General features: G+C 40.9%; 1 protein-coding gene across 14 annotated transcripts in view; it reads left to right on the top strand.

Annotated features, from left to right (window-relative positions):
* The window catches only part of LOC140209797 (multiple C2 and transmembrane domain-containing protein 2-like), a 485848-nt gene that overhangs the window by 232164 nt on the left and 226419 nt on the right, over window positions 1–27265 (top strand). For 13 of the 14 annotated variants that reach the window (XR_011889071.1, XM_072278281.1, XM_072278276.1 and 10 more), the window contains 4 exons: window positions 9456–9598; window positions 16189–16265; window positions 18696–18807; window positions 24991–25029. Coding sequence is in view for 13 of the 14 variants with exons in the window: in XM_072278281.1 (XP_072134382.1) it covers window positions 9456–9598; window positions 16189–16265; window positions 18696–18807; window positions 24991–25029 (371 nt within the window). In the remaining variant the exon portion in view is untranslated. Of the gene's footprint in view, window positions 1–680; window positions 819–9455; window positions 9599–16188; window positions 16266–18695; window positions 18808–24990; window positions 25030–27265 lie in introns of all 14 variants that reach the window. The other variant, XM_072278286.1, reaches the window with a different exon arrangement.

Raw genomic sequence — 27265 nt, 5'->3', positions numbered from 1 at the left:
ATTTCTCTTTCCACAGATGCTGCCAGATCTGCTGAGTTTCTCCAGCATTTTCTGTTTTTATTTCCCATCTACAGATTTAATTTTGATTTCCCTTTACTGAGGCAACACTCTGATTGATTTTATTACTACAACGTAAGTGAGACATTTGCCACGTTAAAGTGCTGTACAAATAATAGTTTTCTTTTTACCAAAGAAGTGCCTTTGGCTGTTTTGTAACATGAAGCAATAAATCTGCATCAGGCCTACAGAGATGTTAACATGTTATCAGAAATAGTTTGTGACTTCCAGCAGCATTAGATTGTGCAATACATCTTTGATCTGGCAAAGGTACTTTGTTATTGAGTCCAAAAATAAGTACTTTTGAGGTTTCTATTCACATAAATTTCTAATCCCTGAGGAGATTTATCAAAGTTGCATGCTGGGTATCGCAATCAAATTGAAAATTTTGTGTTAATCTTGCAACTTTGTTATCTGCTAATTATAAATTCACATGGTTAAATTGTGTCATAATTTTGGCTTTGCATAGTTATCCTATTTCACACTGGAAAATGTGCAAAGCTGGGTGAAGCAAGCTATAATGTGCCATAACTGGTGTGTGATTGAGGTCATTCAAGGTAAAGAACACTCTTCCTTTGGTGAAGGGATCTTACATAAACTAATGAACACAAGAAATTCTGCAGATACTGGAAATCTTGATCAACGCACAAAACGTTAAAGGAACTCATCGTCATGCAGCATCTGTGGAGGGGAATAAACAATGTTTTGGCCAGAGACCCTTCATCAGGACTGGAAAAGAAGGGACAGAGCCAGAATAAAAGGTGGGAGAGTGGAAGGAGTAGCTGTATATTTTGGAAAATTGTTTTATTTTTATCTGGCCCAAGATCCATTTTGTTTTGTATCATTTCATATTGGTAATTAAGTAGAAAAATCTATCATATGTTATTTTTCATGAGAAACAGACTGTAAAATTCAGTTAAAATCTTCCAAATAGCCTATTTGCTGTTGATGGGGGTTAATATACAAAGACGGATTCACACAACTGTTCAGTGGAGAGCGAGTCTTGGAGGATGGCAGAGACTAAATGTTCTTATACAAAAAAAAAAATTTAAAGAATGTCATGAACTTAGTGGATAATATTGTGATTAGAACATACCAGTGTAATGACCAGGTCAGAATTATGTGTATCGTCACTTTCTTTTTAACAGTTATAATTTTTCTTTTCGTGAAGTCTTCTTAGGGAATCCCATGGGAATGGAATTAATCTTCTTCCACTAATTTATGGGCTCTGAAGTAGCTTACAAATCCAGAGTTAGTTACTCCACAGATAGATTAAGAGGAGCCTGATGTGGTGGATTGTCTGTTCCTCATAACAATTATGTAAAGCAACACACACAGAATGGTGGGGAAACTCAGCAGGCCGGGCAGATTCTTCGGAGTGAGATAAATGTGGTGGATTGTCTGTTCCTCATAACAATTATGTAAAGCAACACACACAGAATGGTGGGGAAACTCAGCAGGCCGGGCAGATTCTTCGGAGTGAGATAAATGGTCAAAGTTTTGGGCCAAGACTCTTCATCAGATTGTCCTTAAGATCCTGTGTCCTGATGAAAGGTCCCAGTCTGTAATGTTGGCTATTTGCTTCCCTTCATAGATGCTGCCTGACCTGCTGAGTTCCACCAGCATTTTGAGCATGTTTCTGACGTCTTCCTGCATCTGTAGAATCTCTTGTGCCTTAATTATGTAAAGCAGCTATGTACTGCCGATACTTGGTCTCGATGCTCTCAATTCTGCTTCATCCACAACTTGAGAGTCCTCATGGGCCAGAGATTCCTATTAGTTAGTGAGGATGTTGCAGTTTTTTTCCAGGAAACTTCATTAACGTCCTTGAAGATTTTTTTTCCCATCTGTCTAGAATCTCTTGCTGTGGTAGAACAATGTGAGCTTTTCAACATACCTGACTGTGTAGAGTTGGGGCTTCACAGAATACAATGCAGAAGTAGGTCCTTTTGTCCATCATCCCCATGCCAAGCTTATTGCTCATCTATGCTAGTTCTGTTTGCCAACATTAAGTCTGTATCCTTCGATTCCATCTTGAGGCAAATGTCTCATTTAATGTCTCTTAAACATTGTAATTATATCTGATTCCATCACCACCTTTCATAGTGGGTTCCAGATATTACTGTTCTAGATATCAGTTCTCTGGATATCATTCCATCACCTCCTTTCATATTGTGTTCTAGACACAAGCAGGTTTTTTCCAAGCAATGTTAAGTGAGAGTGTGTTCTTCAGTCTCCTCCTGTCTTGTTTGGACATCCTGTCTTGTTCAGAGCAGGGTGATTTGAGTTGCAAAGCCAACTAATTCTAATTCTGCTGACCTATTCAGCATCCATCATCAGAGAACCTCACCACCCAGGCCATGCTCTTTTCTTGCTGCTGCCGTTAGTTAGAAGGTACAAGATCCTCAGGACTTGCACCACCAGGTTCAAGAACAGTTACTACCCCACAACCATTAGAGCCTTGATCAAAGGAGATAACTTCACTCACTTGCCCTTCCATTGAGATGTCCCCACAACCAATGATCTCCCTCTAAGGACTCTTTATCTTGTTATTTCATATTCTCATCATTTATTGCTATTTATTTATATTTACATTTGCACAGTTTGTTGTATCCTGCACCCTGGTTGATCTTTCATTGATCCTGTTATGGTTACTTTTCCATAGATTGGTTGAGTATGAAAATGACTCAGGATTGTATATGATGACGTGTATGTACTAGATGTAATATAAATTTACTTTGAACTTTGAACTTGTATGCCAAACTTGGTGACTATTAAGTCTGCTATTTTACGAAGAACATTATTCTTTACAATACTGCTAGAAGTCCTGTTGTGTCGTGAGCAATTGGTCCTTGCCCTTCCTGTAATGGTGAAATTCTTGTGAGTTTTGTTGGATTACCGGTGTGTAATGGATCTGATCTGCATGAACAGTATATAACACAAGCTCTTCACTATATTTCAGAATATGTGACAATAATATTCCAATTCCCTGAAGGATTTGTGACTGCATATGAAAACAGAAACACTAAAATATAACTGTACTGTGTGTTTGTGATCCTTTTTGGTGATGGAGTGTTGCCATCAATTGAATGAGACTTGCCAAGAAAAATAAGCTTTTTAGTCAGGCAACAGTTGTTTGGGAATATTAAGGCATACATTTAAACCTGAGCACTTGAACCCAAGCCAAACTGAACTACAGGCACCATCGAGAGCATCCAGACTGGCTGTGTCATCGCCTGGTACAGGAACTGTACTAGCCTCTATTGCAGGGCACTGCAGAGAGTGGTACAGACAGCCCAGCGCATCTGTGGATATGAGCTGTCCTCTATTCAGGACATTTACAGCAGCAGGTGCATAAAAAGGGCCTGGAGGATCCTCAGGGATCCAGCCACCCTAACCACAATCTGTTTCAGCTGCTACCGCCTGGCAAATGGTATCACAGCATTAAAGCCAGGACCAACAGGCTCCGGGGTTAATCAGTACAGATTGATCTGATTGCATATCTGACTGCACATCGATCTGATTGTTTACCTGACTGTATATACATGTATACAAAACAATTCTGTATACAACTTTAGTGTTTGGGTAATATCCTCCCATATTTCCCTTGTTGCTTGTACATTGCGATGGAGATGTAACATAAAGATTTTTACTCCCTCATGTTGTGAGATGGATGTAAGAAATAACATCGATCTCTTTTAAAAAAAAACTCTTAAAAAAACCTAGCACATATTGTTAAGTATCCAGGTTTTAGAGTGATTGCAAACAAGAGAAAATCTGCAGATTCTGGAAATCCAAAACAAAGCAGATCCAGTGCAGGCTAGGCAGCATCCACGGAAAAGAGTGAAAAGCAAGATTTAAACTTCTTAATGATAGGCATCCCTCGAACAGACTTCACAGTAGTAGTACTATCACAAACAAGGGACAATCTGCAGATGCTGGAAATCCAAAGCAATGCACACAAAATACTGGTGGAACTGATGAAGGGTCTTGGCCCGAAATGTTGATTGTTCACTCTTTTCCATAGAGTCTGACTGGTCTGCTGAGTTCCTCCAGCATGTTGTTTAGAGTGATTGGCTCTGTCTCTGAACTGGAAATTTGTACATATTATTCATTAACCTTAATGCTGACTTACCGCAACATGACTTTAAAATGGAAAATGGAGAAAAGGGAATCCAGGTGGAATCTAAACTATTTCAGTGAAAAGCAAGGATATGATCATGATCAAACCTTATCAAAGGGCAGTGTGTATCACTTAAACACTAGTTGCAAGTGGATTTGCAGTAAGCTTGTGAGGAACATGATTTCAGCCTGCTAGTTGTCTAAATGACCTGTTTGCAAATTGCAGGTAGTGCATAACACCTTCTCACTCTTATTGACCAGGATAATTATATCTGACTGAAATGTTGTGAGGCTTTGCAGATGTTTCGGGTTCGGTTGACTCTGACATGATTGGTAGCAGGTCTCAGTTACTAGCTTTTGATTTTTGGTTAAGCAGAAAGACAGAGTTTAACCAGATGAGACAGCAGAATTGTTGGTTTATTAGGCAACTTTTCATGGGACTCATTTCTTCTGCTTTCCATTTCTCATTCCTTTTGATGTGATTTTCATGCCTGCAAATTATTTTTTTTTTCAGAATGAAATGATGCTGATTATTACATCTGAGTTTCTTGTCCACACGGTCTCTAGCTGAATTAAAAACAAAAAAAAAATGAACAATAGTGAGCAGGAAAGCAAATTTGGTTCCCAAAGCAGGCAACAAGGAGGAGGCAAATTCCTTCCTGTCATCTGCAATCAGGTTTGCTCAGATCATTGTCGACTGCACTCAGAGACTGGTTTTCTTTTCTCGGCTTTTAATGATTAGCAGCTCGTTGAGGTCCTGGTGCCAGCTCACTGTCCTTCCTCAGCACTGGACATGATTTGGCAATCAGCCTCTTTTTGCTTTTTAAAGTTGCTGTAGTAGAAGACAACAGTAGGTGCTGGATTCTTTCCTCATTCACTACTGCTTGCTGGCTCAATGTCCCTGAAAATTCAGGCTAGCAGCAATAGCCATGAGAAAGAATTAGGTTCATATAACTTTCATTAACTTTGTGCCTAAAACTAAGCCTATTATTGTTTATAAAACTTCATGTAAAGCAAATTACCAGCTGCGTTTCCCACATTACAACAGTAACTCCACTTCAAGAATCTCTTATAGGTTCTTTTTATGGGGGTTCTGGTGTCTTTGTTATTTATTGGTGTTCTTTCACGGTCTATGAGAAGATGGTGGTGAGTCATTATTTCCAATATCTAGTGTCTTTTTGGCACATTGGCGGGAGGGAGGAAGTTCTGGGATTTGAACCCAGGGGTGATGAAGGAATAGTAATGTATTTCCAGGTCAGGAAGGTGTATGTTTTGGACGGGTGCATGGTAGTGGTGTTTCCATGCACCTGACCTTCTCAGGGTCTAACATTATGGGCTTGGAGAAAATGTGAGCTGCATTCTATCAATTGCATTGGTGGTGAGCGAGCTGAACGTATAACGTGGTGGGTGGAGTGCCAACAAGGCAGGTTTCTTTGTCCTGAAGGCACAAAAATATGCACGTGCTGGAACAAAAAAAACACAGAACTTCAGAGGGTCAATCAGCATCTGTAGAGGTTGGTGTTTTGTGTCAAAAGCTTGCATCAGAGGGAACAGGTAGGATAGCCAGTTTATAACAGTACAAAGGGGTGAGGTAGGATTGAGGCTGGTAGGTGATAGATGGAACCAGATGATCTGATGACCATATGATTCCAGTGTTCTATTTGATACTGTCTGTCCTGTTTGGTGCTGAGTTTCCCTACTCATAGCACTGTATTTATCCTCATAAGTACAGAGTCTGTCTTTTCCCTCCTGACTTGAGGCTTGTAGTTGGAGGAAATCCTCACTTGCAGGATACCCAGTCTCTGACCTGATCTTGCACAGATTTACAGCAGTGGTCCGGATCATTGCAACCTACAGGAAACTGATGGAATAGTTTGGGTCTGGTTGATGTCAAAGGCTGTGGGGATGGGGGGGGGGGGTGCTCCCTTTGTAAGAGATAGACGTTCCTTGCTTTTCACGTGGTACAGACATTAGTTGTACTTCTGAGTTCAGACCTGAGTGTTATGCAGCTCCAGGTACATGTAGATTGAGGAGCTGCGAAGGAATATAAGGGTTTGAGAAACAGGAGCAGGCATTAGTTATGGCTATTCTATTAAGCTAGCAAAAATTCAGAGGAGATTTAGGTGGATATTGCTGGGAATCATGGAACTGAGTTCTGGAGAGAAGTTGAACAGGTTGAAACTTTATTCTTTGGGGCACTGGAGAATGAAGGACAATCTGATAGAGGTGTGTAAAATCATGAGGGGTATAGATAGGAGCAAGGTGAACAATCACTGTCTGGGGTTGGATTATCAAGAACTATCAAGCACAGGTTTAAGTTGAGAAGGAAGAGACTTAGTAGGAAGAGGGACAACTTTTCATCCAGAGATCGGTTGGTATATGGAATGAGCTGCCAGAGGAAGTGATTGAGCAGTTCCATTAATAAAGTTTTGCATGCACTTAGACAGGTACATATACAGATATGGAAGTTTTAGAGGCTTATATGATATTGGCGCGTACAATCGCTGCAGCTTCTACGGGCTCAAACAAATGTGCTATTGTCCTTTTTAAACATGTTTCTTATGGCCGCAAGACCCGGCTGAACATTAAATACTTAAAGTACTGCAGGTTGACCCCATCAGCGAGTTGCTCGTTGGTGGAGAGAGCGAGGGAGCTGGACTTGGTGTGGATTGTGTTGCTGCCTGCGACAGAGAGGTGTCGGAGGAGTCAGTGCGCCAAGGCAGTGTGCAGTCTGACAGCGAGTGATCAAATTACTCGCTTTTCTCATGATTGCAAGATCCTTTTGGACATAGTAAATGTGGAATCCTACAAGTCCGATTCACTGATTTATTGGCGGGTGGAGGGTGGGAGGTCTGTGTGGCCTCGGTTGTAAGGAGGAGTAGGCCTCAAGCCGTGGTGTCGCCTGGTTACTGCCACCCAGGAGAGAGGCATCGGAGTTGCACTCTACCCGTGCAGCATCCAAGCTGGAGTTGGTGCTGCCCCCTAGCTGAAGACAGGTTGTATTGTCTTTGACTGCAGACTCCTGCAACAGTTTTGGACTCGGGGTCTTGGACTATTTTTTTTTGTGTGACTGCATTTTACTGATACCTTGTACGTGCTTGCTATCTTATATAAGTTATATGTCTTTTGTGCTGTGTGTGACTTTGTACTGTGTTTTGTATCTTGGCCCCAGAGTAACACTTGTTTGGGTGTATTAATGGGTATTCATGTATGGCCGAATGACAATTAAACTTGAAATTGAATTTGAATAAATCAATTGCAGTTCTAATTACAAAAAAGAATTAAAAAAAGCAAGGAGGTTTTGTTCAACCTGAGTCACCTGAAATGTGATTGATTTAAAATGGAACTTAATGTTGTTGCTGACTCATATACTCCTAAACAATTACGTGTGAAATCCACCTGTCACTGAGAAATATTTATGTGGAATTCTGCAACTTACATGCAGAAACTTTTAGATAACAAACACTGTGTATTTTGTGAAGGACTTTAACCAGTCTCCTTGTCACTGCCTGTGCTGTCCACACAGCCTTGGTCGTACTGGTCACTTCTTCCCAAGCCCTTGCAAAGGGTGTCCCGAGGAAGCAAACAGTCTGCCCTAAAGGTAGTCACTCACGAGGTGACAGGTCATTGCACCAGGGAAGAGGACTGGTAACAAGCTGTGATTTTGCATGCAAAGGTGTGGTGACCTTGAGCCGGGTTTATGTCAAGCATTCCCACTCAGGCCTGTGGAGTGGGGCTGAAGGAGAGTTAGGCTCCACACCTTTAGTGGGTTTTGCACCCTATCCTGATTATATGCGAGGGATACGTTCCTCAAAGTTGACGCATAACGTGAAATCACAAAATGTGAATAATTATTTAAATAGAGAAAATAGGGCTGCCTTCCAGAGGGCTTCCTAAATATGTTTTATCTGTAACTTATTCACATTTTTATACCAATACGACACGAAAGCAGTACTACAAGACAACATTTGTATTATATTTAATCAATTTAAGGTAATATTCAATGTAAAAAATCATAGAAGGTTAAGATCCTCTGGTGTACAGTACTCACCAACAGTGGCAGGTGTGTTTGCTCCGGGAGATGAGTGGTTGTTGTGGTGTCGGGCAGCTTTACATGGATAAGGTGGATGGTTGTGGTCGTCAGGATAATATCAAGCACAGCAAGGGGTGAATGAAGACTCACAGAACTCTTAGAACTGCCGGCAGCAGCAGATTACAGCTATTTGCATAAATTGGTGAGGGTTGTTTGCCTGGCAGCATTTTGTTTTTCAGCATAAATTTGCTTGTAGGGAAGAAGGGTTGACGGCAGGGGACGACTGAAATGCTGACTCCGTTCTAAATTTGGGTCCATGTCCATCGCCATTTGTTGCAAGTGTTCCGACTTCCACCATTCCCTCACCATTGGTAAACTCCTGGGATTTTCAATTTCGTCTGTTGCTTGCAGCATCTGAGAGATAATTCGCAGTAAAAAAATATGCACGCCTTGAATGTGGATTACACCTTGGTTGAGTGGTTGAATCGGCGATGTTGTGTTAGGCGGCAGGAAACGTACTGTTATGTTAGGATGAATGATGTCCAAATGTTTAGGATGGGCTGGCGCATTGTCAAGCAGCAAAAGAACTTTAAAGGCGAGATTCTGTTCCTGGCAATAGCGTCCCAAAGCTGTGTTATCTTCAGCTGATGCCGCCCTGTTTATAATTTCCAACTTTTTTTCAAGTGTTAAAGCGGTTCTCTGCTGCTCAGCTGCCGGCATGACATCGGGCACTTAGGAGACATAATTAAATATTTCAAGCACAAAATCACTGCACTGTAGGTAAAATCAACAGAAGCTTAAGATCGCGCATCCACACCTTGCCAAAACCAATGCAAGAGTGGCGGGAGAGAGATTGTGAGGCGCGCACACCTGACTTGTATTGGCGGGAAAGTGGAGCTTCTCATCCCAACAGTGAAATTGTGAGGCGTGCACACCTGACTTGTATTGGCGGGAAGGCAGTGCTCCTCGCATAACTGTGAATTTTGGATGCATATAATGAGACGTTGGTACAAATAGGTTCCTCGCATAACCGTGAATCCGCATAGTCTGAAGGCACATATGATGAGGATAGGGTGTATAAGAAATGAATAATAGCACTGCTGTCTCTTTTATTCAGCTCTGTGACTCGCATCGGACTTAGCATTTTTAGGAAAGGATCTAACTAGTGTGACTGTGGATGCGAAGGATATGGCAAGAATAAGTTGCAGCAATTCTTAATATTTATATTTATTTTCATTTACAGGTACAAGCGATCCATACGTCAAGTTTAAACTCGCTGGGAAGACTTTGTACAAGAGCAAGATTGTTTATAAGAACTTAAACCCTCGATGGGATGAAACATTTGTAGTTCCAGTCAAGAACTTAAATCAAAAGCTTTATGTCAAGGTAAAATAGAAACTCTGCCAACAAGTTTTTCTTGTGTTTCTGCAAGATATTCTCATAAATTCTGTTAAAGTTCATTGATTGTACTTTGGTTCAGTTCACTGATTCAGGTCAATTACTATGGTTTGTTTGGATTCTGCGGTTTGGATTAATAGTTATGCTTCAGTAAGGATCAGTGGCAGGGTCAATGGTTACACTTTTCCTGCTTTCATTAGGATAAAATAGTGGTGTTTATTTTGGGTTGAGCAGTTAAGGTCGTAGTTTGTTTTGGTTGAATGTTTCGTCATGTAGCATTCCATGGTTAAAGTCGAAGAGCTGTGTCATTAGTACATTTTAATATGGCACAGTGTGCAAGTCTGAAGTAACCCACTTAAAGATACACTGAGAAAGATGAATCAGTGGTGAATTGAAGGAAATTGTGAGGTGTTTGATAATTGAGTGATTGCATGTAAACTAAAACTCTTGGAGTACAAATCATTGTGGTATTTGTTAGAGCAGATCTGCTGAAAGTTAGCCTTGCATTATTACTTTTCTTTTTAGCAAGAAAAGATTTAGAAGGTGCAAAATATAAACTTCGAGTGATGAGACCTGAGCTGAGGAAAGACTGAACAAGTTTGCAATGCTTTACTATTGAACAAGAAGAGTTGACATGTGACCAGATGAGCTCTAGTAAATTATGCAGGACTAGAAAGTGGAAATTGAGAATAAATCTGGTGTAAAAACAATGGTTTACTCTGGCTCTGTATAATTCATGGCTCCTATGGTACTTGCCAGGTAGAATTCAAAAATTTTGTCAACTTTTCAAAATGAGCTTGGGTGGTCACGAATGGATGCTTGTCTATCTGGTGTTGATGAGGTTGTTGGCACAGAGCTGCACTAGTTAGCACTGCTGCCTCAACTCCAGTGATAAAGGTCTGATTCTGTCCTCCTGTGCTGGATGTGTGGAGTTTATACATTCTTTCTGTAACGGTGCAGCTTTGCTTCTGTGCAGCAGTTTCTTGCTACATCCCAGAGGTGTGCTGGTAGTTTTTTTGGTACTGTAAATGAGCCCTAGTGTAGTCAGTGGTAAAAGAACCAAATGGAGAAGATGGCGGTGATGTAGGTGAGACAATCTTCTGTTGGACTACAGAGAAATTGGATGACAAGGAATGAGACTGGTGGGATTTCTCTGCTGAGAATTGGCATGGATTCAATGGGCAAAAATTGCCACCTGCAGTGCTGAAATAAGTATCTCAATTAGAACATTGAATATAGAACAGTACAGTGCAGTAAAGTCCCTTTGACCCATGATGTACCAAACCTTTAACTATTCTAAGATTAATCTGACCTTTCTCTACTGCATATCCCTCCATTTTTCTATCATCCAGGTGTCTATCTAAGAGCCTTTTAAATGTTTCTAATGTATCTGTCCCTACCACCATTCCTGGCAAGGAATTCCAAGCACCCACCACTTTCTGTGTAAAATAAACTTACCATGAGATCTTAAGACATAGGAGTAGAATTAGGTCATTTGTCCCATCGAGTCTGCTCCGCCATTTAATCATAGCTGATCCTTTTTTTCCCCCTCCTCAGCCCCAATCCCCGGCCTTCTCCCCGTAACATTTGATGCCGTGGCCAATCAAGAATCTGTCTATCTCTGCCTTAAATACACCCAACGGCCTGACCTCCACAGCTGCCTGTGGTAACAAATTCCACAAATCCACCACCCTGTGGTTAAAGAAATTTCTCTGTACCTCTGTTTTAGATGAATGCCCCTCTATCCTGAGATTGTGTGCTCTTGTCCTAGACACCCCCACCATGGGAAATGGGAAACATCCTTTCCACATCTACTCTGTCTAGTCTTTTCAACATTCAAAATGTTTCAATGAGATTCCGCCCCCACCCCCTGCACCCAATCCGAAATTCTAGTGAGTACAGACCCAGAGCCATCAAACGTTCCTCATATGATAACCCTTTCATTCCCGTAATCATCCCTCTGAACCTCCTCTGAACCCTCTCCAAGGCCAGTAGATCTTTTCTTAGATAAGGAGCCCAAATCTGTTCATAATTCTCAGGGTAAAGCCTCACCAGTGCCTTATAAACCCTCAGCATCACATCAGTGCTCTTACATTCTGGACCTCTTGAAATGAATGCTAACATGGCATTTGTCATCCTCACTGACTCTACCTGCAAGTTCATCTTTAGGGTGTTCTGCACTAGGACTCCCACGTCCCTTTGCATCTCAGATTTTTGGATTTTCTCCCCGTTTAGAAAATAGTCTGCACGTTTATTTTTACTACCAAAGTGCATGACCGTGCATTTTCCAACATTGCATTTCATTTGCCACTTTCTTGCTCATTTTCCTAATCTGGGTAGGTCCTTCTGCCGCCTTCCTGCTTTCTCAACACTACCTGCGCCTCCACCAATCTTCATATCATCTGCAAACTTGGAAACAAAGTCATCTATTCCATCACCGAAATCATTGACCGAAATCACAGCATAAAAAGAAGTGGTCCCAGCGCCGACCCCTGCGGAACACCACTGGTCACTGGCAGCCAACCAGAAAAGGATCCTTTTATTCCCACTCGCTGCCACCTACCAATCGGCCAATGCTCTAACCATGCTAGTAACTTTCCTATAATACTATGGGCTCTTAACTTGGTAAGCAGCCTCATGTGTGGCACCTTGTCAAAGGCCTCTTGAAAATCTAAATATATAACACCATTGCACCAACTTTATCTTTCCTACTTGGAATCTCCTCAAATAAGTCCACCAGGTTTGCCAGGCAAGGTCTTCCCATGAGTAAACCATGCTGACATTGTCCTCTGTCATCAAGTATTCCATAACCTGATCCTTAAAAATTAACTCCAACGTCTTTCCAACCACTGAGGTTAGGCTAAATGGTCTATAATTTTCTTTCTGCTGCCTTCCTCCTTTCTGAAGGGGTGGAGTGACATTTGCAATTTTCCAGTCCTCTGGAACCATGATAGAGTCCAATGATTCTTGAAAGATCATTACTAATGCCTCCACAATCTCTACGTACTTCTTTTAGATCCCTAAGGTGCAGTTCGTCTGGTTCGGGTCTTTTGGCCTTTCAGTTTTTTGAGCACCTTCTCCCTTGTAATAGTAACTGCACTCACTTCTTTTCCCTCACACCCTTCAACACCTGGCACACTGCTAGTGTCTTCCACAGTGAAGGCTGATGCAAAATATTCATTTGGTTCACCTGCCATCTCTTTGTCCCGTTACAATTTTTCTGACCTCATTTTCTAGCAGTCTCATATCCACTCCCATCTCTCTTTTATTTTTTATATACTTGAAAAAGCTTTTTCAATCCTCCTTGATATTGTTTCCTAGTTCAATTTCATATTTCATCTTTTCCCTCCTGAAGATTCTTTTAGTTGCTTTATGTAGTTTTTTAAAAACTTCCCAATCCTGTATCTTCCTGCTAATATTTGCTTTGTTGTATTCCCTCTCTTTTGCTTTTACATTAGCTTTGACTTCCCTTGTCAGTCACTGCTGCACTATTTTGCCATTTGAGCATTTCTTCATTTTTGGAATACAGCTATCCTGCACCTTGCTTATTTTTTTCCCAGAAGCTCAAGCCATTGCTGCTCTGCTGTCATCCCTGCCATAATCTCCTTCCAATTTATTTTGGCCAACTCCTCTCTCACACCACTGTAATTTCATTTACTCCACTGAAAGACTGCTATGTCAGACTTTAACTTTTCCCTATCAAATTTCGAGTTGAACTCAATCATATTGTGATCACTATCTCCGAAGGGTTCCTTTACCTTAGACTCCCTAATCGCCTCTGGTTCATTACATAACATTGAATCCAGTACAGCTGATCCATAGGAGGCTCAATGACAAACTACCCTAAAAACCTCTGATGCCCCCTCATACTTTCCTCCAATCACCTTAATGTTACAACTATCTTTTGCAATATCGAATTGTGTACCACACAGCTTCCACTATACTCAAAAATCACAATGTGTTTTGCTCAGCCTTTTTGATTTATTAACAATTTTGTTAAGTGAAACATTTTCCAGGAATATGTGCTTTTGGGAATCGAGTGGCTGCACAGTGCTTGTGGGCAGGGAAAACCATTTGTGCTGCTCCCTCAACTTTCGACTAGACGGCTACTGAGGAAGCTTCCCTTTGCCCACGTATACATGAGGTGTTGTTCAACTAATTAAGTGCCACTACTCCAGGCCTAACTGTTTTCCATGAAAAGGAGATCCAGTAGATTCCTGGTTGGAATTTGGAAGTGCCATCAATTCCTTTCTTTTTCAATCTTTTTATTAATTTCAAAATATAGAAACAAAACATAACAATAATACAGATAATATGAGATGTATTGTTACATTTAAAAAAGAGTAATTGCAAAACCAAATAGTGAAAATTACAAAAACTCCCATACATGTAAAACTGATCACGGATAATGTAAAGCAAAAAAGAAGGAAAAAGACAAAAAAAAGAAAAAAAAACCCATCCCAAAAGAAAAAAAAAACTAAACTAAACTAAAAGACTTGGGCAAAACTAACAACTTAAAAATGGAAAAGAAGAAAACCTCAGCGTCGATGCCTCCATTCCCCTCCAACAACAGTACAGAGAAATAAAACCAGTTTGGAAATGATCAAATTACATCAAATGAAAATGCTGAATAAATGGCCTCCAAATTTTTTCAAACTTAATAGAAGGATCATAAACTGCACTTCTAATTTTCTCCAAATTCAGACACACCATAGTTTGTGAAAACCAATGAAATACTGTAAGAGGGTTGATCTCTTTCCAATTCAACAAGATGGACCTTCTAGCTATTAAAGTAAGAAATGCAATCATCCTTCGTAATCAAGAGGTTAAATTATTTGAGTCTATCATTGGTAGTCCAAAGATAGCAGTAATTGGATGAGGTTGTAAGTCTATATTTAGGACCGTTGAAATAATATCAAAAATATCTTTCCAATATTTCTCCAACAAGGGACATGACCAAAACATGTGAGTTAAAGAAGCAATCTCAGACTGGCATCTGTCACATATTGGAAAATGGGAAAAAATTCTTCAGTTGGTGAATTCATCCTCTGTATGTGCTAAGCATAGGTTGATACAGTTTAAAGTAGTTCACAGGGCTCGTATGTCCAAAGATCAACTATCTCGTTAGTGCCATCAATTCCTACACATTTGCTGTATCAAAGGATAACCAAGTGTGCAGGGAAGAGGAGAAATGAGAGCAAGCTGTTGGGCAGAACTTAACCATGATTTAATAGCTTATATTTGCAAGCTGTAGTGTTGGCATTGGGTTCAGTGAATCACTTGTATTGTTGGTGTAGCCTCCCTTTGGAGCCAGTTTGGAAGTGGAGTGAGACAGGGTGGGGGGAGGAGGCTGAGACTTCACATTGAAACTGCTCCCTGTGCCTTCAGCTCCAGTGCAAAGTTGATTCCCAGCAAACCTGTGCAGCCTTGCATTTACTGTGAATGTGTTCATTTCACTCGAATACGCTCAATTTTTGTCACAGTCTGAGGGTGTGCTGAAATGTTTGTGATTCCAGGAAATGGCATAGGTAGTCTTCTGAAGTAGCAACTGCACAGGAACTGATCGCTCTTTCAGTTCCCAAATAGGGATCTGTTGGATTTCTTCTTTAGGGACAATACTTGGGTGTGGAGCAGAGGCACTTAATGCTTTGAACAGCTCCTCATGTTTGTGTGGGTGGAGGGGAAGTTCCTTTGGAGCTGTCTTGCCAGGGTGACAGAGAGTAACAGAAAATGATTCCTCTATTATAGGGCTACTTCTAGTGTTATGAAAGAGTTCTTGGCGTTGGTTTTGGTGTTCTTGGCGATGGTTTTGTCCCCATATCTCTCCTAACCTCACCTCCCCACTGTTTGTTTCCTCTTTTGCCATCAGTCTCTATCTGTGCTAATCCTTTTGATTTTGGGTGTAAGGTTGCCCATCACATGCATGGCTCTGTACTTTCTCATTGCTGCTCTTATGCTAATCTGCGTTGATTGATGGATACGTTCTTTTTGGAATCATTAAAGTTTCAACAGAGCTGTCCCTGGGAACAAGGTCAGGCTAATAATGAATGAGACCTTCTATGTTGCCAAAGACTGGATTATGGAAAATAAATGTATAATCGCTGGCTTTAATGTGGTCATAAGAGCACCAACTACCTCTGGCTGAGGACGCCCCCAACCCCATCCCTCAAGCTGACTCACACCCTTGTCCAGAGCCCTCTTCATAATGACATTTCCCTCTTTCCATGGGAAATACCTCATATCAGTTTTCACGTTCTGCTTTATTCTGTTGAAACTTTGTCCTAATTTACTTATTTTAAGAGGATATTCAAGATGCACTGTTTCCTATTTATAAACCTTGATAAAATCAGCACTTCCCCATCGTTTGTCAGAACTCATGCCCTGACCCTAGAGTATGACTCATTAGCCCTCGAGTATCTCCTCCGCTTTTCACCCGCCTCGCTTGGTCCAGGTGTGGTCTGACATTAATTCTTGTTGAGGCAGGTAGTATCCAGAGTTTGTTAGAAAGATATTCTTTTTTGTTCTGTGTGAACTCTTTGTGATTTGTGATAACAATCAGACGATCTCTCTGCAAACAGGTGTATGACCGAGACTTGGCCACAGATGATTTCATGGGCTCTGCGTATCTCAGTCTGAATGATCTTGAAATAAACAGGTCTGTAATAACATTCAATACTTAGTGTTTTGATTTAACTGGTACACTAGACAGTAATACAGACAATTTGGCTTTATGTAGCGAGTGATTGATGAGTCTTGTATGATTGAACAGAACAGTATCTGAGCTATAAAAACCATATTGAGGCTTAACAAATAAGATGCAAAGTACTCCGATGCTATCGTCTGAGACCAACTGCTATTGAAAACACACAATTGTTTGACAGCCTTGAGGATTTAAAGGTGATAAATTATAAACTAATGGAGACTGGATTTACAGCAATGTTAGAGCTTTAATAAAGGTCTTTTATTGGGCACAATTTCAGCAAAAGTTTTAGAAGACCCTGCGTAAAGCTACAGTGAAAGCCCTGGGTACAGATGTAACTAGATATTCTATCAAGTTTAATATATTATAGTTCTATATTCTACTAAGTCACTTGGCTCACAATGCCTGCACTAATCATGATACCGGATGATACTGCCCTCATTTGTCTGCATATGGTCCATGTTCATCCATTTCCTGCCTGTTCATGTACTAGCCTAAATGTCCTATTGTATCTGCTACCACCACCATCACTGGCATTCTATCCACCTAGCACTTTGTGGTAAAAACAAAACTTGCCTCGTAAATCTCCTTTATACTCCCTACACCCCTCCACCTTATAGTTATGCCCTCTAGTATTTGATATCTATAGTCTTGAGGAAAAACTCTATTTACCCTATCTACAACTCCCATGATTTTATATACTTCCATCAGGTCTCCTCTCTGTTTCTGATGCCCCGAAGAGCACAATTCCAAGTTTGTCCGATCTTTCCTTACAACAGCAAATACTCTCATATCCTACCAAGCCTCCTTTGCACCCTCTCTAAAGTCTACATATCCTTTCTGTAATGGAATGACCAGAACTGGATATGATGTGGAATACAGGACACAGGAAAAGACTATTTGGCTCATCATGTCTATGATAATTTTGCTTCTTAAAAGAAATACTTGCTTTTACTCCATGTAGAAACTTGGTAAAGTTTGTGACAAGATTCTTGTTTGCCCACTAATAGTGAATCTGATATCAGTGAGTAGTAATGAGAAATCAGTGAGAAACTTCACTTCACTCACTCACTCAATTTTACTGGCCTCATCATTGAAATATTCCCAAAACCAATAGACACACTTTCAGGAACTCCTCATTTTATGTTCTCAGTATTTATTGCTTATTTATTTATATTATTGTTCCTTCATTTTGCATTTGCACAGTTTGTTGTCTTCTGCATTCTGCTTGCACGTTCCAGATTTGGGTGGGGGGGAACCTCGCGGTTGTATATGGTAACATTGTTGTACTTTGATAAAAGAATTTACTTTGAACTTTGAAATAGCCGCACATTTATGCTTTGTTTAACTGTTGGCCATCAAATGATGGTGCTCAATCAGGAATTAATGACATCTCAAGTGTTTACCTGCCCCGCCGCCCCGCCCCACCGTTCATCATGAGTGAGAGCGAGAGAGAGAGTGAGAAAGAGAGAGAGTGAGAACATGAAAGGCATGTGCTTTCAGTTTTTAAGGTGCAATATCCTGTGCCAACCTTCCCCACTTTGAAATCCACTTTGCTTGTCCAAATGTGGATCATTTGTCTCTGTAGCCCCTAGCAATTGTCACTGTTTGATTCAATTGTTATCTATTTCACTTGTAGAGTTTAAAGTGCAAAGTAAATTTATTGTCAAAGTACATAGATGCCACCATATACTACCCTGATTCTCATTTTCTTCTGGGCATTTACAGCAAAACAATGAAATACAATAGAATCGATGAAAAACTGCACACAAAGACTAACAAGCAACTAACGTAAAAAGATGAACTGTGCAAATGCAAAAACTACAAATAACAAACAAATAAATAAATAAACAATACTGAGAGCATGAGTTGCAGAGTCCTTGAAAGTGACTCCAGAGGTTATGTTCAGTATTGAGGTGAGTGAAGTTGAACACATTGGTTCAGGAGCCTGATAGTTGTAGTAACTGTTTCTGTACCTGGTCATGTGGGACCTAAGGTTCCTGTACATCCGTCCTGATAGCAGTAGCGAGAAGAAAGCATGACCTGGGAGGTGGGGGTCCTTGATGATGGATGCTGCTTTCTTGTGGGTGCACTCCTTGTCGATGTGCTCAGTGGTGGGTAGGCTTTTTCTGTGATGGACTAGGTTGTATCCACCACTTTTTGTAGGCATTTCCATTCCTGGGCAGATGTGGAGCCCCATGGATGGATTGGCCTTTTAAACATGCCCTTAATTTTGAAATGTTTCTTATTTTCGCATTTAAATTTTCAACATGGTATCTGGTTGCTGTGAATGTTGACTTCTGAAATACTAGCTCCAGTAATTCAAGGGAACACTTGGATGGTTGGAAGATATTCTTACTTGTGTGTTTTTTTTTCCTCTTTTAGTGTCGTGCAGAAGGAGTTGCAGCTTGATGATCCTAATAGCCTGGAGGACTACATGGGGGAAATTGTCCTGGAGATAAAGCTGATCAATAAGCCAAGAGAAAGCATCAAAAAAGTGAGTAGAAGGTTCATTCACTGTGTTAGGAGCTACTTGAAGTCTTTGTTTTCGGTGACTAACATGCTATTTATTTAACTGTAGGTGTTTTTCAATACGGATATTCTATTCTAGGATTTATTTTGTGGCCTTGGGTAGATATGTCAAGTAGCAATAATGTATTACTTGAAATACACTGTTGAGTAGTTTGAAAAATGGCAATTATGGTGATCACAGACTGTCACAATGTGGGGTGTAAACTCAGTCGTCGCTAGTCATGCACAGAAATTCGATGCTTTCCAAAGGAAGTGCCAGATTGTGTAATTGTGCGTATAACGTAGTAGAGAATTTCCGATGTCCTGCAGTTAGAAACCAGTTGTTCTTGGTTTCAGAGCCACAACTTTCCCTGTTGAAGCCAAGTACTGTACGATAATGCTTCGATTCCTGCTGAGTGAAATCTGTGTAAATAGAATTAGATTTGATTGACATTATTCCCTGAAGATCTGGACTGTTTAAATCATTTTAATTTGAATGCTCCTAATTTTCATTTGTTTCAGCATCTTGCAGATGTAAGTGGATTCAAATGAGGGGACACAAGGAACATGGGAAGCGAGATTAGCTGTTTAACCCCTTCAATGAGATGATGGTCACTCTGTGACCCAATTCCATCAACAGACATTTCTTCAATATCCTTTCAAATATTTTAAATCCAAGAATGCTCCCCCTCCTTTTAATTCAGGCATCTCTCCCTTTCCCTCTTAGTCCTGAAGAAGGGGCTCGGCCAGAAACGTCAACTGTTTACTCTTTTCCATAGAGGTTTCCAGACGTGCTGAGTTTCACCAGCATTTTGTGTCGTGATAGGTTCTGTTAATGAAGTCACTAATTAACTTATCAAAATTGCTGTTTGCAAAAGAGTTGAAAATTTCTCCCGTTCTTTGATTGCTGAGATGTTTCATACCTTCACTTCTGAGAAGCTTGTCCCTGAGTTCCAGATTGTTTCCTCATTCAAAATACCCCAGTCATGGGGAATAGGAGCCTCCATCTACCCAATCAGTTCCAATTAATATTTTGAAAGCTTTTAACTACAGTGGAGCACAATCCTAGTTTCTGAAGCCTCTCCTTGTGCAGTAACTCTTGAAGTCTATGTATCATTCTCATTTTCTCTACTTCCCTGGCCAGAGTACCCTCCCCAGATGTGGTTGCCAGACCATTCATTGCATTCTTGTGTTTTTTGTGGAGTTACCTTCTACCCACATAGTCTAGTTCTCCAGCTGGCCTCATTTTGATAACTTACTGCATATCCTTGTTTTAATAATCAATGTATGCCAGGAGTTTCCAGCCTGGTGTCCACGGATGCCTTGCTTAATAGTATTGGTTCATGGCATTAAAAAAAAGGTTGGGAACCCCTGATGTGTGGAGACATTTCACATACTTTCAATCTCCGCTACTACCAGCTTTTCATCATTTAGAGTGAACTTGTTCCATCTCCTTGGATCCATATTTAATTCCACTTAGACCCCACGTAGCGCTGATTTGTAACGATGCAGTTATTCAGTTCTTTATTGAAATTTTTAAAAATGACAAAAATTCATTCTAAGCAACACTTAAAACTTCTCAAGAACTGGCACCATTACAGTAAACATTTAATCGGCCAATGAGAGCATTTTACATACGCTCTGAACCACTTACAGCCAATCATGCTCTGCTTCCCCCGTGTGTGTAAGCGTTTTTGCTCCCTTGCCAATTTATTCCATTTTTTTTTCACCCAGAATGTCTGGAAAACAGCCTGCAACGTCCAGTGAGGGTAGTACATTTAAGTAGTCCAGGAAGAGCTTTTGCATGGATGTGAAACTACAAGTGATATGGTGTTTGGAAGCTGGTGAGCGTCAGGTTGATGTCAGCGCCTCTTTGAAATTGCATACATTGATAATCTGAGCAATTATAAAAAATGCAGACAAGATAAAAGCTTCTGCAATGACGACCTCAAAGTTATCATCAACAAAGGTGACTCGTTCAAAGAGCCATTTGAAAAATAGAAAGTAGACTAAATATGTGCATAAATGACCAAGCATAATGAATCATACCCCTAAGCCAGCTGACAATAATGGTAAAGAAGCGTCTTCAATCGTATTCAAGAAGAAGGAGATACCTTGGTAACATTCATAGCCAGCAGAGGTTGGTTTGATAGATTTAAACAGTGCAGTAAGCTCCGTAGCACATGTATCTCTGGTGAAGTGGCCAGTGCAGACAGCAAGGCAGCCCAAGATTTTCCTGCAACACTGAAGGCCAAAATTGAAAAGGATTATCCTCCTGAGTTTATCTTCAAGGTGGATGAAACGGGCCTATTTTGGAAAAGAATGCCTTCTCATACTTTCGTCTCCCGAATGAGAAAGACGCATCTGGGTTCAAGGCTACATAAGGACCAGTTAACTCTCTTGCTAGGAGGCAATGCTAAAGGTGACTTTAAGTGAAAGCCTATGATTGTGTATCACTCTGAAACACCATGAGCAATGAAGGGCATTTTAAAGTCAAGTCTGCCAGTGATTTGGAAATCAAACAAGAAAGCCTGAGGGTAATTGATATTTTCCAAAATTGGTTTTGTTTCACATTTTTGTCCAGCAGTGAAGTGGTATTGTGAGGAGTATGATCTTGAAACTAAAGCATTGCTGGTGCTTGATGATGCCTCAGGCCACCCTGAGAATCCTGGCATGCTTCGGACCTGCATTCCTGTAGAAGTGGTTTACCTTCCACCAACACCACATCATTACTCCAACCAATGGATCAAGGAGTAATTCGAATTTTAAAGCGTACTAGCTTCATCACACATTTGAGCAACTTGTACAGGAAACAAAAAGTCAAGACAAACAATCCATCAGACAATTTTGGAAAAACTACAACGTCATGAAAGCTGTAGACAATATCAGAGCAGCCTGGGATGAAGTAACTTCAAACTGCATGAATGGAGTGTGGAAGCTTTGGCCAGAAGCATGCAATAACGCCAAGGATTTCAAGCAGAACCAGTCATCCAAAACATCATTTAACTGGCCAGTGATTAGAGGATGTTAATGATGGGGATGTTGAAGAGTTACTGCATTCTCATGGTAATAGTGAAGAGCTTCAAGAGTTGGTAGAGCAATGCGTCCTGGGTGAATCTGGATGGAGAAGTGGAAACACCAGCAAGAAGCCTCATAAAAAAATTTCTCAGCACTAGCACCACCATAATCACACAAATTATGGACCAGTTCATCAATAATCACCCTGACTGGGAGCGAAGCAATAAGGCAGAAAGAGGTGTTCTTGACGTGATTCCCAACTAACTGAGAACTGCTTTATGAGAGGAAAGTTGAGAAAAGGCAATCAAATGTTAATGCCTACTTGAAGAAGAGACCAAGGTTAGAGGCAGACCCACGGCCTGGTCCCTCCACTGAGATGTAACCGCCACCCGCTTCCCTCCACTGCTGCCGCGATGTGTTGCTGCCTCATTGATGTAAAGATTAGATGCATTTGAGTCTTTGTTACTCCATGGATTACTGTGTATACATAAAATAATATATCATATATCTTTGTATCAGGCACACACGTCCATTTATGTAATGTTATAATGACCCTGCATGGTGGTGATTTACATAGCACTCCACCTCCGAAGGACGCATCCTCAGCGTTAAGCGAGATCTGAGTGTATGGATGTAATTAAATATAATATTTATTTCCAAACATTCATTTCTGCTTGTCAACATAATTCTCAATTTTGTATCACTTAAAATCACTTTTGCAATTTAATGACATTACTGCTTCAAAAATAATACATCTTGATGCATGGCTTTCTGTCCCTTTAGTTGCCCTCTGTTGGTTTCAACAGCTTCCCAACCCTCTAACGTCCCATTAATTTTTGCAATATTACATGGCCTCTCTTTTGCTTTTATGCTCTCTGTAACTTCTGTTATCAGCCATGTTTGCCTTATCCTCCCTTTAGAAAATTTCTTTTTAGTCTTTGGGATGTATTATCCTGTGCCTTCCAAATTGCTCACCAAAACTCCAGCCTTTGCTGTTCTACCGTCATCTCTCAAGAGTGTTTCTTTCCAGTCAACTTTGGCCAGCTCCTCTCTCATGCCTCTGTAATTCCCTTTACTCCACTGTAATACTGATACGTCTAACCTTATCTTCTCCCTCACAAACTGCAGGATGAATTCCATCATATTATGATCACTCTCTCCTAAGGGTTTCTTTACCTTAAACTCCCTAATCAAATCCGGTTTATTAAAAAACACCCAATCCAGAATTGGCTTTTGCCTAGTGGGCTCAAAGCCAAGCTGTCCTAAAAAGCTATCTCACAGGTATTCTAAAAATTCCCTCACTTGGGATCCAACACCAACCTGATTTTCCCAATTTACCTGCATATTGAATACCCCCATAACTATCATAATCTTGCCCTTTTTACATGCCTTTTTATCTCCTGTTGTAGTTGTAATTTATACCCCACGTCCTGACTACCATCAGGAACCTGTATACATCTCCCACCATGGTACTTTTACCTTTGCAGTTTCTTAGTTTCTTAACTCTACCCATAAAGATTGTGCATCTTCTGATCCTTTGTCACCTTTTCCGAAGCATTTGATTTCATTTTTTACTATTAGAGCCACTCCACCCCCTCTGCCTTCATGCCTGTCTTTTTGATACACTTTGTATGCTTGGATATTAAGCTCTCAATTATGATCTTTCATCCACGACTCAGTGATGCTCACATCATACCTGTCAATCTCTAACTGCACTACAAGATCATCCAGCTCATTCCGTATACTGTGTGCATTCAAATGCAGCACCTTCAGTCCTGTATTCATCATTCTTTTTGATTTTGCCCCAATGTTACACTTCAGCTCATCACTTTGACTGCAATTTTGTGCTGTCCTTCCTCACAGCCTCACGACACACTGCAATGGCTTGTATACCAACTCCTATCACGCCAGGTTCATATCCCCCTGCCTAATTAGTCCAATTTTGTATCCTGAAAGCCAGGTTGTGGAAAAGCATTAAGTTGACTGTGATATTGATGTACAAGTCAGTGTTATAACGTCTGTCAACTGGGTGTCATGGTCATTTCTGATCCCAGGGGAGTATCTGGGGTTCTTTGGCTGTTTACCTCTTGATGGTGGCAAGGACATGGTTATAAGGTGTGAAGTGCTCTCAGTGTTGCTATATGAGGTGATGGTGTGGTCTCTGACTGGCTTCTGCACTGTGGTGGTCACCCAAGCCAACTCCCATTTTAGCAGGAGACCCAAAATGGAGTGTGTCCAACCCCTTGCCTTGCACAATCCTCCATAGAACGGAGGGAATTATATCCATCATTGCTATCGCCATTTGTGTGTTACTGCATTAAGATGTGCATAGAACTGAAGTATGCAGACACCAAGTATTATGATGTTCTGAGGTTCTCCCTGTCCAGGTCAAACGTCCACGGGAAGATCATCAAAGACACACTTTGGCCTGCCTGGAAATAGTATGTCTCCCAGAACAACGAGACATCCATCAGTGGTTACTGTCAATGGACACATTCCTGGGTGGAGGAGTACATGCCAGGGGATACACCAAAGCTTCAGCAGTTAATATAGTCTTTGTGGGAAAGGACCACAGTCTATGGTCCTGCTGCATAAAAGAGTATTTTCAAACATGTGGAGGGTCTGTTCAACAGGAAGGCTACATGAATGCATCATTGCTTTGTAGATAGACTGCGGACTCCGTAATGATATAAATGTATTGACAATAACACCAGGAAAATAAGGAAACTTTGTGCTGATGTGATTAAAATTTAGTTTTGGAATAAGATATAACTAACTAAGATGAAGTCTCTGAACTACCTGAAGCATGTACTTGTAAAATTGTCTCTCTGAGCAGAGGTGATGAAATAACTCTGTAAACTGATTTAGGTGCTGATATCCAGCTCATTTCAACTTGTGTGTTGCAGTCTGTGAACAAAGTCTTTGAGATGAGCTCACTTGTGAAAGGGATATCTACACAGGAGCACAAGAAATAAGTATGTTTTAGGGAATTATTTATGCAAATATGGTTATGTTTTGATGAACAGTGTTTTGAAGTATGATAGATCCCTTCAGGAATGGCTAATTGGTTATTAACAGTCAAATTTCTTTCTTCCTTTCCATCACCCTTCTCTTCCATCCTGTGACAACCTGTGTCCCCTCTGCTCAACAGCCTAATCAAGTCAGGAAGAAGCGGGGAACATCCGCAAAGGTAATGACTTGCTCTTCAATTCAACTTGCTGATGCTTTCACTAATCCAAAATTTTTTAAATAAAGAACTAATATACTTGTTTCTTGAGAGTAAAATCTTTCTGTTTCTTACCATCCTGGCCTTGAGGCCAGACTATGTTGTTCATTGTACCAAAAACATCAACAAATGACAGTCGGCAATATTTACAGTAGGTTATCTTGCAGCATGGTTGTTTTTCTCAGGAGACTTTCAGTTGTGTTGAGTTTCTTGGAAAACACAATTCCAAAAATAAATTCTCCTAAGTTTCGCAAGACAGATGTGTTGTCCTTGTGTCTCAAACTGTTGCAAAACTAGTCTTTTAGATCTAAATGAGCAACAAAGCCTCTCTCAATTGTTGGTGATGTAGTACCTACGCATCAGTTCAATGATTATGGTTGGACATTTATCTGGAAGTCTAATTCCCTGGATTTTGTTTGTGTTTTCTGTGTTATACAATTTCACTGCATCTAACTTCTGAAGGTTGAGTCTCTTGTACCCAAGGGTTCCTGATTGAAGCTTACCTTATTCTTGACCTTGCACTTCAGTTGGCATCAAAGAACACAAGAAAATTGGAGCAGGAGTAGATGATCACTATTTAATATGATCATGGCTGATCTTTACTGTCCTTACATCCTCTTCTGTCACGTTTCTTCATATCCCTTTATTCCTTTAGAACATAGAACATAGAATAGTACAGCACAGTACAGGCCCTTCAGCCCACAATGTTGTGCTGACCCTCAAACCCTGCCTCCCATATAAGCCCCCACCTTAAATTCCTCCGTATACCTGTCTAGTAGTCTCTTAAACTTCACTAGTGTATCTGCCTCCACCACTGACTCAGGCAGTGCATTCCACGCACCAACCACTTTCCGAGTAAAAAAACCTTCCTCTAATATTCCCCTTGAACTTCCCACCCCTTACCTTAAAGCCATGTCCTCTTGTATTGAGCAGTGGTGCCCTGCGGAAGAGGTGCTGGCTATCCACTCTATCTATTCCTCTTATTATCTTGTACACCTCTATCATGTCTCCTCTCATCCTCCTTCTCTCCAAAGAGTAAAACCCTAGCTTCCTTAATCTCTGGTCATAATGCATACTTTCTAAACCAGGCAGCATCCTGGTAAATCTCCTCTGTACCCTTTCCAATGCTTCCACATCCTTCCTATAGTGAGGTGACCAGAACTGGACACAGTACTCCAAGTGCGGCCTAACCAGAGTTTTATAGAGCTGCATCATTACATCGTGACTCTTAAACTCTATCCCTCGACTTATGAAAGCTAACACCCCGTAAGCTTTCTTAACTACCCTATCCACCTGTGAGGCAACTTTCACGGATCTGTGGACATGTACCCCGAGATCTCTCTGCTCCTCCACACTACCAAGTATCCTGCCATTTACTTTGTACTCTGCCTTGGAGTTTGTCCTTCCAAAGTGTACCACCTCACACTTCTTCAGGTTGAACTCCATCTGCCACTTTTCAGCCCACTTCTGCATACTATCAATGTCTCTCTGCAATATTTGACAATCCTGTACACTATCTACAACACCACCAACCTTTGTGTCATCTGCAAACTTGCCAACCCACCCTTCTACCCCCACATCCAGGTCGTTAATGAAAATCACGAAAAGTAGAGGTCCCAGAACAGATACTTGTGGGACACCACTAGTCACAATCCTCCAATCTGAATGTACTCCCTCCACCACCACCCTCTGCCTTCTGCAGGCAAGCCAATTCTGAATCCACCTGGCCAAACTTCCCTGGATCCCATGCCTTCTAACTTTCTGAATAAGCCTACCGTGTGGAACCTTGTCAAATGCCTTACTAAAATCCATATAAATCCATATAGACCTCCGGTACCATTCCCGTGGACAACGTAAGTTCACAATTTTTCACAATTGCGTTTACATGCTGGGTCCAGGATAAGTCCTCCGAGATAGTGACACCCAGGAATTTAAAGTTACTGACTCTTTCCACCTCTGATCCTCTGATGATTACTGGCTCATGAACCTCTGGTTTCCCACTCCAGAAGTCTACAATCAGTTTCTTGATCTTATCAAACTGCTCCATAAGTAGCCTTACAGCCTCATAATTTGCCTTTCCCCAATTAAAAATTTTCCTGTCCTCTCTGATTCTATCCTTTTCCATGATAGTGCTAAAGGCCAGGGAGCTGTGGTCACTGTCCCCTAGATGCTCACCCACTGAGAGATCTGTGACCTGACC

This window comes from Mobula birostris, chromosome 14 (assembly GCF_030028105.1).
Source record: "Mobula birostris isolate sMobBir1 chromosome 14, sMobBir1.hap1, whole genome shotgun sequence".
Classification (NCBI taxonomy): Eukaryota; Metazoa; Chordata; class Chondrichthyes; order Myliobatiformes; family Myliobatidae; genus Mobula; species Mobula birostris.
Note: the sequence above shows the minus strand (reverse complement) of the source record. Positions and strands in the feature narration are given on the sequence as shown.